Source organism: Macaca thibetana, chromosome 14 (assembly GCF_024542745.1).
Source record: "Macaca thibetana thibetana isolate TM-01 chromosome 14, ASM2454274v1, whole genome shotgun sequence".
Taxonomy (NCBI): Eukaryota; Metazoa; Chordata; class Mammalia; order Primates; family Cercopithecidae; genus Macaca; species Macaca thibetana.
Window position 1 is genome coordinate 8,679,202 of NC_065591.1, and position 15,076 is coordinate 8,694,277.

Below are 15,076 nucleotides of genomic sequence, written 5' to 3' on the forward strand. Positions count from 1 at the left end.
TCTCTCATTCCTGAATGATCCCATCATGCTCATGGCTCACCAGCTCCAAGTCCTCGTATCCAGCCCAGACCTCTCTCCTCTGCGCGCCAGCCCCTGGATATCTCCACTCTGACATCCTCGGGCCTCTCAAACACCCTGTTCCAAATGACCTCAGCCATCCCCAGTCTGCCTCTCGTTTTCCCTGTGTCAGCCCTGGCCCTGCCACCTCCCAGGGGCTCCAGCCGGAAACCTGGCCACTACTGTAGATGCCACAACTCTTAGTAACTTGCATCCAGTCTTTCCACGAGGTTCTGGAAAATCTGCCCACTTCTCCCCACTGTCACTGCTATCACTGAGTTTAAGTCACCACTATACCTCCCACTGGACTGTGGCTACAGCCGCCTCCCTGCAGCCAAAGAGCTCTGACATCTAGATCTCACCTCATCAATCTCCCTTCGAACATCAACCACATGACCAGATCCTAGTTTTCTGCAGACACACCCTCAGTGACCAGAGCTTCCACACTAGTCCACAACCAGGAAGAACTGGCAGTCTTGGGAACTGCTAATCCACGATCCCTAGTGCACCTTCACAACCCTTTCTGATCCGGCTTCTTTGACCATGGGTTCCTGTGTGTGCCTTGGCTCTAGTCCAACAGGCCCCAGCCAGACTGGTCCTACCAGGATACCTCTGACGTCTCTGCCTGGTGAACTCCTACCCAACCTTCAAAACTCATCCCTCATTACCTCCTCCATGAAGGCTTCCTGATCCTCAGATGCTGTGTTTCTCAGAGCCTAGCTCATCCTGCCAGCACCTAAGTTAACAGACCCAGGGCCTAGGTCTCACCATGGAGCTTCAGCCAGCCTAGGGAAGGGACTGGAATAGGCATGAGATGCTGGGCAAGTCTGCCCTGTCTGGGCCTCAGGTCCAGAAAACATAGGATTTAGACAAAGTCCAAGTTTGGACTTGATGATGCCACTTAGAGGACCATAGGCTGGTGAGGAGAGAAGCGGGTCAAGGGCCCATTTCCTCCAGGACATGGAAACAGCCCCAGTCAACTGAGGCAGAGATGCCACCACCTCTGGAATTGGGCCCTGCAAGAAGTGGCCAGGTGGGTGGAGAGAGGACGAGGCCTGGGGGCTCAGTGGCTTCAGAGAGAAGAATGAGGCCTGCACCGAGGTGCAGGGCCTTGTGATGCACGGCCAGGGTAGGTGTGGGCTGTGGCCACCTCCTTCCCTGCAGAACCAAATAAACATTATGGGAGAGAAGCCAAGCAGTGGCCTGGCCGCAGGGACCCCTCAGCGAGTGCCAGCCCATCTCTGAGCCAGTGTTCCCAGGACCTGTCCTGACTGCTCCGAGGAGTCTGGCTGGGGCCTCTGGAGGCAAAGCCCCTGGCCCTGCCCTGTCTTGGACACATATTCAGACGCAGACAGCAGTGGCTTCTTTACTCCCTGAAGTCCTCTTTTCTCACAGAATATTTACAAACAGGGAAGGGGTGGAGGCCACCAAATAAAGGGCTGGGGACGGGGGCAGTGCTAAGACGCGCCTCTGCGCAGGGAGAGTTCCTGAGAAGGGCCCAGTGTGACCACGGTGCCCTCAGGGGCCCAGGTGGTCCCAGGTGGCTCAGGCCAGGTCAGCGGTGGGAGAGCCCAGCTGCTTGGAGGCCAGGAGCAGGCGTGTGGCTGCGCTCTCAGACTCTGCCTGCAGCCGTCGGTTGTTGTGTCTCAGGCTCCGCACCTCCTCCTCCAGGGCTGCCCTGTCCGCCTTCTCCTGGGGTGGCCGGGGAAGACAAGAGTCAGAGCCGCCAGCCCCTTTCCTGGGGCAGCCTTGTGACTCCCCCCAAGCCCAGCCCACCCCTCACCTTCTGCAGGTCCTCCTGCAGCTTCCTGAGCATGGACTCCAAGTGAGAGACCTTCTCTGAGAGGTTCCCAGGCTCTGGCCTGAGGACATGGGGGTCAAGACTCAGCAAGACCAAGGCAGGGCACAGCGCACCAGCTGACTCTCAGCCCCACCTAATGAGAGGGGCCCCGCCAGTCTTCTATGCATATGTGGCAGCAGAGCCGGGACAGACCTCCACCCCAGCGGACAGGCATGAAGTGGGGGGTCATGTGGGCAGGTAAAGCGGCTGTGGGGAGTTGGGGAGCTTACTCAGCATCAGACTTTGGAGTTCCCTTAGGGTCTCCGCTCTCTGGGATGGGCTGTCCTGTGGGGACAGAGGGATCAGGTGGGCAGTCAGAAAGGGGGCAAGAGCACTGCCCAGGCTTACTGCAGCACCCTGGTGGCCTCACCCTCTCGGGACAGCGACTCCAGAATGGTGTTGCAAGTGGAGGCGATCTCCGAGATGGCCTGCCACTCATCCTCCAGGGTCCCACTGCCTGCCTCCGACATGACTGTGGGCACAAGGAGCAGGCTGAGCTGGGGAAGCCCAGAAGCACCCCCCAACCCCTCCCCTGCTCTCCTGGGTCCAGACTCACTCCTGCTGATGGAGTTCCGCAGAGACAAGGTACGTGGCAGAAAGGAGGCCCTCAGCTCTGGAGCCGGGTTGCCCTTGTCCTCAGAGCCACTGGGACTGCCTGGCCTGTCCTGTGCGACAGAAGTGGATACCGATTCAGTGATGCCCACTGTCACCACTGTGCCACTGGGCTCCAGAGCCCGGTTTCTGCTCACCTGGGTCAGGGGTGCCTCACTGTCAGCACTGGGTACTGATGGCTTGGCCGTGGTGGCCAGGAGGAGATCCGGGGTGGTGGTGGGCAGGACTGGGGCCTCATCTGACAGGGAGCTGGGGAGAGCAGGGGTGGCTCAGAAAGGGAAGCCGCTTTTCCAGAGGCCTGGAGGAGAGGGAAGGCCAAGAGTGTGCACCTGCGTGGTGACAACGAGTTCTGGCTGTGCAGGAACTCGGTCCTCTCCTCGGCCAGATCCCCAGGCACTGGAGGACTGCCACCATCTTGCAGGCACAGGTGCAGCAGCTGTTTTGTGGTGGGCAGCAGGGTCACCCCCTGGACCTCATCCTGCACAGGCTCTGGGGCCCCCCGCCGGCTGGGCTCCTGCAGAGACAGCATGTACAGCTCCGAAAAACTCCTGTGGAGGGGGACAGGGTCAGGCAGGACTTCCCCAGTCCCCAGCGTCCTGCATCACCAGCCCCACCCCCAGCCCAGCTCACTACCAGGAGCAGGAGAGCTCCCCAGCTTCCAGACAACAGTGAAAAATGTCTGCCTGGTTACTGGCCATTTTTCCAGACCATGGTTCAAATTCCAGTGCTGCCCCTGGATATCCCAAGCAAATCACTCTGAACATCAATTTCTCCATCTGTGAAATGGGGATAATAGTACCAACCTCATAGTGTGCTGTGAGGGTTTAAGTAAGACGTTTAAATTGCTTAAATCCCAAAACTACTGTCTGTAGCCAAATCCAACCTGTGCCTTTTCCTTTTCTTTTCTAAAGCAGATGTGCCAGCTGCTGTACTGCAAGCTAAGCATGGATTTTACTTTTTTTTTGTTTTTTTTTTTTTGAGATGGAGTTTTGCTCTTGTTGCCCAGGCTGGAGTGCAGTGGCGTGATCACAGCTCACTGCAACTTCCTCCGCCTCCTGGGTTCAAGTGAGTCTCCTGCCTCAGCCTCCCGAGTAGCTGGGATTACAGGCGTCTGCCATCATGCCTGGCTAATTTTTGTATTTTTAGTAGAGATGGGTTTCACCATGTTGGCCAGGCTGGTCTCGAACTCCTGACCTCAGGTGATCCACTTGCCTCAGCCTCCCGAAGTGCTGGGATTACAGGTGTGAGCCACCGCACCCAGTCCGGATTTTACATTTCTAACTAGTAGAAAAAATCAAAATAATATTTCATGATAAGTGAAAATCATATAAAATCCAAATTTCAGTGTCTGTAAAGTTTTAGCGAGATACAGGCACATTTATTTATTCATTTACCTACAACGACAGAGTAGCTGCGGCAGAGACCAGATGGTCCAGAAAGCCTAAAATATTTATTATTTGGGCATTTACAGAAAATGTTTGCCTACCCCTGGCTTAGCACAGGAAATTATCAATAGTGTGTAATGTGTGTGGTGGTGGCAGGGGGGCGGGTGTCAACACTTTAAAAAAAAAAAAAAGAAAAAACAGATAGTCGGGGCTATTTGATCTTTTAAGCAGTGGGAGCAAGGCGCTTAACTGGTCCCATTCTACATATGAAGAAAGAGGTTCAGGGCGTGGTGGCTCACGCCTTTAATCCCAGAACTTTGGGAGGGCGAGGCGGGTGGAGCACCTGAGGTCAGGAGTTCGAGACCAGCCTGACCAACATGGTGAAACCCCGTCTCTACTACAAGTACAAAAAATTAGCCGGCCGTGGTGGTGCGTGCCTGTAATCCCAGCTACAAGACAGGCTGAGGCAGGGGAATTGCTTGAATCCGGGAGGCGGAGATTGCAATAAGCCAAGATCACGCCATTGCACTCCAGCTTGGGCAACAAGAGTGAAACTTCGTCTCAAAAAAAAAAAAAAAAAATTAAGAGGCCGGGCGCGGTGGCTCAAGCCTGTAATCCCAGCACTTTGGGAGGCCGAGACGGGTGGATCACGAGGTCAGGAGATCGAGACCATCCTGGCTAACACGGTGAAACCCCGTCTCTACTAAAAAATACAAAAATACTAGCCGGGCGAGGTGGCGGGCGCCTGTAGTCCCCAGCTACTCGGGAGGCTGAGGCAGGAGAATGGCGTGAACCCGGGAGGCGGAGCTTGCAGTGAGCTGAGATCCGGCCACTGCACTCCAGCCTGGGCGACAGCGCGAGACTCCGTCTCAAAAACAAAAAACAAAAACAAAATTAAGAGAGAGGAGCGAGAGAGAGGAGAGAGAAGAGAGGAAGAGAGGGGAGAGAGAGAGAGAGAAGAAGGAAGGGGAGAGAGAGAGAGAAGAAGGAAGGGGAGAGAGAGAGAGAGAAGAAGGAAGGGGAGAGAGAGAGAAGAAGGAAAGGGGGAGGGGGGGAGAGAGAGAGAGAGAGAGACTGAGACTCAGACGGGCTAAGAGACCAGAGATTTTTTCTAAAAGGAAAGGTATCCACAAGGGGTTCCTGAAACTGCTAATGGCGACCCGAGAGGCACAGACTGTGCGGTGGCCAACTGCCGGCCTTCCCACCTCCCCGCGTCCCCGGCACCCTGACCTGCGGGGCCGGCCGCTCTCGTCGGGGGGCAGGACGGTGACGCAGACCTTGGGCGCCGAGCGCAGCAGCTGGGCAGCGGCCTCGGGCCGGAGGCTGGGCAGCGTCTGGCCGCACACGCGCAGCAGGCGCGCCCCGGGCCGCAGCCCCGCCGTCTCGGCGAACGTGAAGCGTTCCACGTGCGTGACGAAGCCCTCGGCGTCCACCTCGAAGCCCAGGCGGCCTTGACCGTCGCGGGGCAGCGCCAGCTCGCGGGTCTCGCAGCCGCGGCTCACCAGCTGAGGGCGGGGCGGGGCGAGTGGGCGGGGCTGCCGGGAGGTGGGGCCGCCCCAGCGCCCGCCCCCTGGACTGCGTCCCAGGCCACATGGAAAGTTCCACAGCCCCCGAGGGTCACGTGTGCCACCGCCCGAGGGATGAGGACCAGAAGTCGCTTACTCGAGGGCACCAGTTCCGGCCTTGCCAAGCCCCAGGGCTAGCTCTGCCCTCCTCGACTTTCCCTTCCGCAGGAGTGGGGGACAAAGGCGGAGGGAAGGATCTCAAAGCAGGCCCCGCCCCGCCGCGCGCAGGTGCCCCAGTTTCCCGCTCAGGCTCACCTGCAGGCGCGCCACCACCTCGCCCACGGCTTGGCCGGGGGACCCGTCGAAGCGCAGCGTGATCGCCTCCCCGCGGCCGTGGTACAGGTCCAGCTGCTGCTCGGAGAAGGTCCAGGCCAGCACGTCGCGACAGGCGCAATTGAACACTACGCGGCCGTCGCGCGGCGCCACCAGCACCAGAGCCTCGGCCGAGATGCCCAGCAGGCAGGGCACCTCGGCGCCTTCGGGGCCGCTCGCCTGAGCCCCGGCGGCGACCCGCGCCCCGGACGCAGCGCGCACGCCCCACACCAGTGAGCCAGCTGCCTGCAGCTCGGTGCCCGGGCCCCGAGGGGCTGCCCGGCGCCTCCCCCCTAGGGAAGGCAAGCCAAAGCGTGAGGCCGAGTCCAGCGACGTAGTGGTCACTTCGTTGGTGGCCAGGTCTTGCAGGTACTGCTGGCGGGTGCGTGTGGCCATGGCGTGGAACTGGCGTGCGTGGCCGGCCGCCTGCTCGCCATTCAGCGCCTTGGCCAGCAGGAAGGCGCGGAAGTCGGCGTTGGCCGCGAAGGGGCCTCCGCCAGCAGGCAGAGCTGGCCCGAAGGCCGGGGTGTCCTGGGTACGGCTCACAGCCACCCTGCGGGGAGGGAGGTGGAAATGAGGGGCAGCAGGACGCCATGCCCACGGGAGACCTGGGACCACACCGGTGCCTACCTGTAGGAGGTGTGCGGTGTGCAGGGTGCGTGTGCCCGCACCACTAGGAACACGTGTTGGAAGTGTGAGCGGATGGTGGCCGGGCAGAAGGGCTTGCTGCCAGGCTCCTGGAACACGATGGTCACAATGTCGTTGCCAATGTGACGCTTCCGCAGGAGCTGGGGGTTGGATAGTTGGGGCTCATGATGAGGCCTGCCATGCCCCAAACCCCTCCTTATTCAAGCAGGAGAAAGCCAAGACACCAATGGCTCCCCACTGCCCCTGGTGAAGACCTAGGGTGTTTGCCTTTGGGAAGGGGCCACCAGAGGGGCGGATTGTTGGGGCCAACAGAGCTCCAGCCAAAGCTCAAATGTCATGGACCATGCAGGGCCCTCCATGGTTCCCGGAAGCCCCACCCCCACGCTGGTCCCCCTCACACCTGCTGCTGGTTGTTGGGGGTGTAAGGCAGCATCGTGGACACGTGGAACATGATCTCGTGGTCCTGGTACGTGGTGTAGAGGGAGTGTGTGCCTGTGGAATCCGCTGTGGCCAGGGAGTTAGGGACACAGAAGGAGAAAACAAGGGGAATCTGAGTGACTTGAACTTGCCACTCCTGTCTGCACACAGGAGCCTCTGTGCCCCAAACAGCAGGTGGACAACCAGTCATGCCACCAGCCAATGCCCAGCCAGTGAGATCCAAGGGCCTCATCCCTGGGTGCCCCTCCTCCCCTCCCTCCACAGGCTCCAGCCCCATGCCAGAGTGAAGGGGGGTCAGGATGGGAGCGTTGAAATAGAATGAAGACAGAAATGAGAAGGGGTCTCAGAGAGAGGCCAGGGTCAGGTGTCCTAGGAGAACAGGTGTCACTCCAGGCCCAAGCATGTGTGGTATGCTGGGAAAGTGAAAGGCAGGCAGGGGTGCTCAGTACAACACCTCCCAGGGGTCCTGGGGCCCCTTCCACCAGGGAGGCAGGGGCACCTCTCTTCTATGAGGCTGAGCTGCTGGAATGTGTTTGGTGGAGGGGTAGTGCCCCCAAACCACTTTAGCCCTAGCTCAGGCAGTAGGGTACTTGGGCCTTGAGGGACAGTCCCAGCCCCTCCTCTCAGCCCATAGTTTGGCCCTTATAGCCCTGACTCAGATCCTCAGCTTACACAAAGAACTCTCCAGCCCCCAGCCCCAGGATTGTATGGACAAAGGAGTGACAAGGCAATTCGTGCTCACCCCTTCAGCACAGATTTGCTCCCACCCCTCCTGCCCCTGGGCCTCACTTTTGGTGTCTAGTTGGGCCCGGTAACTCTCAAAGCCTTTGAGCCGCACCACATCGCCCAGCAAGGTGAGAAACTGCATGAAGGCTGGTCCCGCCTCCTGGTTGTTGTACATCTCCTCCTCTGAGCCCTGGCCCGCCCGGCAGTACAGGATGCCCACCTTGCGCTGGAAACTCAGCTGTGGGTAGGAGACAGAAGGCATAGGTCTCAGTCCCCCACAGCCCGACCCCACCAGCTCTTAGGGAATGGATGGGACGCTGGCCTGGGGGCTGAGCACCAGCCCTCTCTGAGCCACTTGTGTCCTTGCCTGTCAGGTGAGTACAGTCTGTTGTGCTCCTCGTGCTTGGGAGGGCACAGGTAGGAAGGGATGGGAGGAGGCTGGTTCCCATGTGGCAGTAGAGAAGGTGATTCACAGAAAGAACCCTTCCAATAAACATACACATTATCATCCTCCTTATCTCAAGGCTGGACTGTCCTCTCCACCCCTGAAGCCAAAGCACCCCCACCCCAGCCCCTTCAGGCCTTGAGCCAGGCACCACCTCTGCCACCCATGCTCTCATTTCTGTGCCCTCTGTTCCTGGCTCTTCCCTCTGCGGATAACTGGATAACCGTGCCCAGCTCAAGGTGCTCTGAGCTCCTCCGAACAGCACAGGCTCCCTCCAGCAGTCACCTCCCTTTTCTACAACTAAACTTGTCTGCACTCACAGTCCCCACTTCCATTTCATTCCTCCCAACCCCCTGCACCTCCCACTCCCCATATGGACCGCAGATGTGGCCTCATCCTGGCACCCTCCCGGCCACAGTTGGCACTGAGGATAGCTGGAAACTCACCTTGCCTAGGGCCCCAGGGGCCCCGTCCTCTTCTGCCTGGGCCTCTTCTCCACCCATGCTCCTCCCACTCCCTGGCTGCAGCAGGCATGACACCCCCATCTCTGCCTCCCACTCAGACCAGCCTACCAAACCCCAGGCCCTTTTCTCCAGCTGCCTAATGTCTCACCTTGCTGTGACTCCTCCACCCCGCTCCTCCTCCTTAAAGCACCACTCCTGGGGGCCAAGAAGCTGGGCAATCCTAGCACTTCACCTCCTCCAGTCAGCCACATGACTACCCAGTCCCTCTTGGACTGTCACCTCCTCTTCACCTCCACTATCGATGCCACTGTGTCCAGCCTGGGCAATTGCAACAGCCTGGCCTCCCCGCCCCATACAGTCTAGTCCCCAGGCTGCAGCCAGAGAGTTGCCCCTCTCAGATCTGCACTGGATCCCTCCATGGCTCCCCAGTGCCCATGGTAACAAATGCAAGCTTCTCCCCAGCCCCTCCCCACAATCCCGACCCCAGCCACGCTGAACTGACTGCCTACTGTGCCATGCTCTCATTCTCCAAGCCTTTGCACAAGTTACTCCTTCTGACTAGAAAACACCTGCTTATCCAGGCTGGAGCCCTTTTATGCTCTCCCTCCTGGAAAACCCTGGCCAAGGAAGGGCTCTCAGCACTACCCTTGTGGCCCACGGAGCCCTCAACATTCCCCTTTCAGTGTTATCCTGCTCGTGTATTTCAGCAGTTCTCTGTGGGTCTCCTTCTCCCACCCAGCTGTGAGCTACTCAAGCAAAGCACCTGGTCTAGACCTGTCCCCAGCATCCAGTCTGAGGCCTGGCACCAAGAAGGTCTAAGAAATGTTTGTTGAATGACTGATGGGTTGAATGACACAGAGGAGACTCAGCCAATAGGCAGCTTTCAGCATGGAGTGGGGGCTGGAAGGAGCCGCTCCAGGAAGCTGGAGCACCACATGTAAGAGGAAACCCAGCAGGGGCTGTGGGGGAAATTGGCCAGGAATGATGCGGGAACTGCAGGACCAGTGGGGTGAGTCAGACCAGGGCGTCTAGGGCTGTAAAGATCTTTTTAAAATGCAGACTCTGGGCCGAGTGCAGTGGCTCACGCCTGTAATCCCAGCACTTTGGGAGGCGGAGGTTGGCAGATCACAAGGTCAGGAGTTCGAAACCAGCGTGGCCAACATGGTAAAACCCAGTCTCTACTGCAAATACAAAACTTAGCTGGGCATGGTGGTGCGCACCTGTAGTCCCAGCTACTCGGGAGGCTGAGGCAGGAGAATCGCTTGAACCCGGGAGGTGGAGGTTGCAGTGAGCTGAGATTGCACCATTGCACTCCAGCCTGGGTGACAGAGCGAGACTCCATCTCTAAATAAATACATAAATAAAGAGCAGACTCTGATTCAGATGGTCTGGGGTGGGGCCCCAGAATCTGCATTTCTAGATGATGTGGATACTGCTGGTCTACAGAGCTCACTTTGAGAAGCAAGGCTCCAGATGACCTCTGATACTTTCTCTCTGAAAATCTAGCTCTCCTGGGGTCACCACCCAGCCCATGATCAGGGTCAAGGCTAGGGGTTTGGGAGCTGGGCAGGCTGGGTTCAGACTGGGGCCAGTTGTACGGCTGTGGGCTCCGCGGCCGGTCACTCACCACTTGCTCATCCAGTGTGAGCAGCGTCCGTGGTACCTTGGGTGAAGCTGAGCCCAGGCGCAGGCAGCTGGGGCTCAGCTGCGGCGCCACGTGCTCCAGAAGTTTCCTTGGGGACAGACCCCGTGGGGGCCCCGGCGGCAACGCGTCCTCCGAGATGGTGCCACGGAGGGTCCGGAGCTGAGGAAAGGGTGTAGGGGAACTCAGGATGCATACAGGGTGTCGGGGAGGCAACTCAAACGTCCTGATACCGCGATCCCGGCCCACCTGCGTAGTCCGCACGATGACGCGGTAGCTGTGGAGGGTGCCCCCTCCGCTGCCCTCCTTCTCCTCCCGCCGCAGGCTCACTGCCACCGGGCCCAGCGACTCGTCCATCCCGAAGAAGTTCTGATGTTCTGGGGGACCGCGCCGAAGAAAATGATTGGTCCCGCCGGCTGGCAGCCCCGCCCCCGCTCGACCACGCGCATCACTAAGCTCCGCCCTCGGCTTCATCTCACCACCAAATGCTGACCCTAGACTAAGTCCCGCCCCTCTGTAGCCCCGAGCTCAACATCTTGATCTCAACCCTGATCCAGAGGTGGACCCAGACCCAGACCTAGATCCACGCAGCCAGCTCCCAGGCCTAAATCCTGCCTTGGCCCCGCCCACCACGCCCCCATTCTGTCTTCTGTGTCCTGGAGCCCTCTCCGCAGTGCAGGTGAGAACAAGGTTCACGGATGCAGGGCTTTGGGGCCTGAGTTTTCACCCCACAGAAATGCCCATAGGGAATCTCTCCCCAGCCCGGCAGGCTGAACCAGATGGAGGCAGAGGGACCAGCCCTGGCTGAGGGTGAGGGGCCAGGGATTAGCCTTAAGAAGGTGGTTGAGGCCGGGCGCGGTGGCTCAAGCCTGTAATCCCAGCACTTTGGGAGGCCGAGACGGGCGGATCACGAGGTCAGGAGATCGAGAGACGATCCCGGCTAACACGGTGAAACCCCGTCTCTACTAAAAAATACAAAAAACTAGCCGGGCGAGGTGGCGGGCGCCTGTAGTCCCAGCTACTCGGGAGGCTGAGGCAGGAGAATGGCGTGAACCCGGGAGGCGGAGCTTGCAGTGAGCTGAGATCCGGCCACTGCACTTCAGCCTGGGCGACAGAGCGAGACTCCGTCTCAAAAAAAAAAAAAAAAAAAAAAAAAAAAAAGAAGGTGGTTGAAAGTGGGTCCAGGAGGACCCCAGCTCAGCTCTTGAGCCCTCCCAGGGCCAGGGACTTTACAGGAAATGGACAGTTCATGAGCCCTACTGTGTGCACTGCAGGTGACAGGGACCTCTTCTTCAGCACCCCTCCTCCCCCCCTGGAACTGCCTTTCCTCACCTTTGCCATAGAAGTACTTGCGGTAGTAGCCGGCACCCAGGTCTGCGTGCTCCAGGCTGTAGGCCGAGGTTCGGTTCTGTGGCTCCTCCAGGATGGACACGGCCGCGTTGGGCAGTGCAGGGGGCACAGGTGGGGATGCTGGTCCACCCAGGCCTAGCTCACCCTCACCCCCGAGCTCACACACAAAGCCAGGTGCCCCATGCAGCAGGTCCGAGCTGGCAGCCTGGTCGTCCGCTGAAGCCAGGGTCCCAGAGCTGGCCTCTGAGTGGCTCCCCGTCCCCTGAGACCTCGGAGCCCAATCAAAGAGCAGGCTTTGCACGTCATAGTGGGCAAACCATCGAGGCTCAAGCACTGGCGGGAAGTCAGGCTCTGGTTCCTCGGCTGGCAGCCCCAGCAGTGCCAGCGGGTCAGTGAAGAGCCGGGTGGAAGTGGCTGCAGGGCGGCTGGCCTCTTCGTGGCTGTGGGCACGGGCACGGGGGCTGGCTGGCGTGGGGGGTCTGGCCTCGCCTGCATCACTGCCGCTGCGCAGGAGCGGGCCCCGGACTGGCCTCGGATCGAAGGTGTGCGGTGTCAGCGGGGGCCGTGCTGGCTGGCGCAGCTTGCGGGCAAAGAGGTCATCCGTGGACGCAGGGGCCATGCCCCGCCGAGGGCTCCCCACACCGCCAGCCCACATGGGCATGTTCTGTGGGCCTGACTCTCCGGGGGCTGGGCCGCATTGGCGGGCACGGGTGTTTGGTGCCCAGCCGGAGGTTGCGGCAGCAGTTCCTGCCCTGAAGGAGGAGGGGGCTGTTCAGAGGGGCCTGGGCAGAAAACAGGAACCCAGGCCCCCAGCCTGGTCCTCCACCACCCGCGTTGGCTTCCGGCCCCCTCCGAGACCATCAAAGCTGCTTCCGCTTTCCAGGCCACTTCCTTGTCTGCCTAGGGCTGAGGTTTTCAGCCCCCTCCCCGGCTTAGCTGGGCAGGGCTAGAGGCTGGGCTGTTGGGTCTTGGCCCTGAGGGTCCTGGAGCCTGGGCAGTCCTGGGGCTTCCAGGGTCCCCCAGTTGCCACTCACACACCTTAGCTTTGGCCTGGGCCCAGAGTAAGGGTCCCACCAGGACCTAGCCCAACTGGACAGATGACTTGTATTGGCTGGGACGGGAAACCCAGGGGCCACTGGTGTCTGGGTCCTGCCCACTTAACAAAGGGAGGACGTCCTGTCCCCAGAGACCTTCCTCCCTGCCCCTCCCACTTCCTTCAGGGTCCCTGGAGAACTGATCACCCAGAGAGGTCTGATCTCAGTGCCCTGGACCTCAAGGCCTCAATACCACAAGGACACATGGGTTCCCAGGGGGGCAACGGCAGGGCAGCAGGAATGGCAAGAGGACTTCCTTCAGCACAGGAAGTAGCCCCAACTGTGGGCCCAGCCCTCTGCCAGGCCCCTACATCCTGAGGAAGGTGCTGGGGTCACAGCAGCCGTCATGGGACCCCAGTCACCCTGGCCTGAAGGACAGGCCAGCTTACCTTCTTGCAGGCTACTGTGCCCAGGCTTGGGCACAAGAGGAGTCACAATGACAGGGACCCATAGGGACCTCTGCCTACCTGGTCTCACTGATGCAGACAGGGAGGTCTGAACCCCATGTGACAGATGGTCAAATGAGGTCCAGAGGAGATGCTCTTGCCTGAAGCAATTCCATGTCAGAGCTAGGATTTGAGCCTGGGTCTGTTCATCTTCAGGGCCTAAGCAGGGCTGCACCTGCCCACTGCTGTCTGTGTGTGTAGGTGTTGGGGGGTGGGTGTTGGGCTGAGGTTCAAGGTCTCACAGGATGCAAGATTGAGACACCCAAAGCCCCAGGGACCTGCTAAGTGCGGAAATGTGACGCTAGAGGCAGGTGCAAATGTTGGTGGGAGAACTTGAGGGAAGCCACGCCCAGGCAAGACCTGGATGGACTAGGCAGTGAGGACAGGGAGCTGGGGACCTTCCACTAGGGGTACAGGCATCTAATGGTGGGTCTTCCTGCAGCACCCAGCGACATCATGCAGGGCTGGGCCGGTGGAGAAGGGGCTCCACACACCCCTCGCCTGGGGCCTCCTGAACCAAGCAAGGGTCGGCTCCCCAGCCCAGGTGCCTTCTACTTTATTTCTCCTGAATAAACTCCCATGCTGACCTTGAGCTTCTGTTTTCTCATCTCTAAAATAGGGTTAACTGGCTGGGCGCAGTGGCTCAGGCCTGTAAGCCCAGCACTTTGGGAGGCCAAGGTCGGGGGGGGGGGGATCACCGGAGGTCAGGAGTTCGAGACCAGCCTGGCCAACACGGTGAAACCCTGTCTCTACTAAAAATGCAAAAATTAGCCGGCTGTGGTGGTGCGTGCCTGTAGTCCCAGCTACTCGGGAGGCTGAGGCAGGAGAATCGCTTAAACCTGGGAGGCGGAGGTTGCAGTGAGTCGAGATCACACCACTGAACTCCAGCCTGGGCGACAGAGCGAGACTCTGTCTCAAAAACAAAACAAAACAAAAAACCTGGGGTTAACTATTTCTGTCCCCTCCCAAGGCTGTTGAGAGACTGAGAAGAGTAAGGTGAGTGTCGCTAGCTAGCTGTGTGTGTGACGGGTGTAGCCCCTGGCTCCATGAGCCAAGCTCTGGGCACATCCAGCGCTCGGGCCTGGGCTATAGTGTGTGAAGGAGTAGGAGGGCATGAGGGAGGGGGTCTGTGCAAGCCCCGCTCCGTGTGGGCTGAGCTCTGCACGCTTGGAAGTGAGCTCTGTGCATGTGTGCACCCAGCCTGTGGGCTGCCTCTTGCTGTGGCTCAGTGCCAGGCTCTGGCGCTGCCTTGAGGGGTGTTCTTGGGCTCTGCCCCCCACCCTGAAGCTTCACACAGGGTCCATTGAGGCCAGGACATTCCTCCGGGTCTGTGTCACTAGGGGTGGGGGGAAAGGGCCGGCCCCGCCCCCACAGATCCGGAAGGCCTGGCTGCCCCAGGAGGAGGAGCTGGCCACTTCCCAGCACATCTGGAGGTCATGACCCCATTTCGGCTGCCAGGGGGCGCGACAGATGTTTCCTCCCAGGCCAGGCGAGGGACTGGGGTGGAGGCCGCCTAAGGAGAAAAGGAGCCTCAGAATAAGGGGGAGCCCCGCACACACTTGCAGTGTTGAGGGGGAGGGGGGTCACAGCACCGCCACCAGGAGTCAGGAGCCGCCGCCTCCACTCACCGGTTTGCTGGCCAGGCTAAGCCGTCACACAGAGGAACTAGGAACGGCTGGTCAGAGACAGGGGGCTGGACATATTGACTCGGGACTGAACTGGAGCCCGGAGGGAAGTTGGGAGGGTGCTGGTGGCGAACGTGGCGAGGACCCCACTCCCATACACATCACCCGGGCCCACGGCTAGGCCCTCTCCCCTGACGGGCCCGACAGCAGTGCCTCCCGTCCCTTGCTCCCACCAGTACCTCTGGGGCTCCCGCCCAGCCGCCGCCGCCCGCGCTGGGGTCCCGCTGACGCTCTCCCGCTACAGCTCCCGGCGCCGGCTCCGCCTGGGGGCGGGGCCGTGCCGGGGGCGGGGCCATGTTGGGGGCGGGACCAGCCGGGAGCCGTCTGCGGCGGGAAGCGCAGCGGCGGGGATTTCAGGCCTGGCGGC

General features: G+C 60.1%; 1 protein-coding gene across 4 annotated transcripts; it reads right to left on the reverse strand.

The window, feature by feature from the left end:
* Positions 1-1,415: 1,415 nt before the first annotated feature.
* On the reverse strand, positions 1,416-14,981 carry SIPA1 (signal-induced proliferation-associated 1). Of its 4 annotated transcripts, none has more exons than XM_050756591.1 (16): positions 14,889-14,981; positions 11,467-12,236; positions 10,384-10,511; positions 10,120-10,296; positions 7,647-7,821; positions 6,820-6,923; positions 6,402-6,559; positions 5,715-6,324; positions 5,125-5,399; positions 2,839-3,057; positions 2,647-2,758; positions 2,454-2,562; positions 2,268-2,369; positions 2,128-2,182; positions 1,841-1,919; positions 1,416-1,749 (listed from the first exon to the last, which is right to left on the reverse strand). In XM_050756591.1, exons 2-16 carry the CDS (start codon positions 12,143-12,145, stop codon positions 1,603-1,605), a joined length of 3,129 nt encoding a protein of 1,042 aa, XP_050612548.1. In that variant the 5' UTR covers positions 12,146-12,236; positions 14,889-14,981; the 3' UTR covers positions 1,416-1,602. The 4 variants fall into 4 exon arrangements, with proteins under 4 accessions (XP_050612548.1, XP_050612550.1, XP_050612549.1 ...); XM_050756593.1 differs by lacking the exon at positions 14,889-14,981 and adding an exon at positions 14,653-14,870; XM_050756592.1 differs by lacking the exon at positions 14,889-14,981 and adding an exon at positions 13,046-14,597.
* Positions 14,982-15,076: the final 95 nt, after the last annotated feature.

Bases quoted from the DNA above. Each gene is read 5' to 3' on its own strand.
- SIPA1 (XM_050756591.1), bottom strand. From the start codon at position 12,145: ATGCCCATGTGGGCTGGCGGTGTGGGGAGCCCTCGGCGGGGCATGGCC. The intron at 6,325-6,401 runs GTAGGCACCGGT...CCCTCCCCGCAG, and splicing joins ACACCGCACACCTCCTACAG to GGTGGCTGTGAGCCGTACCC. The intron at 2,563-2,646 runs GTGAGCAGAAAC...TCTGTCGCACAG, and splicing joins GTGAGGCACCCCTGACCCAG to GACAGGCCAGGCAGTCCCAG.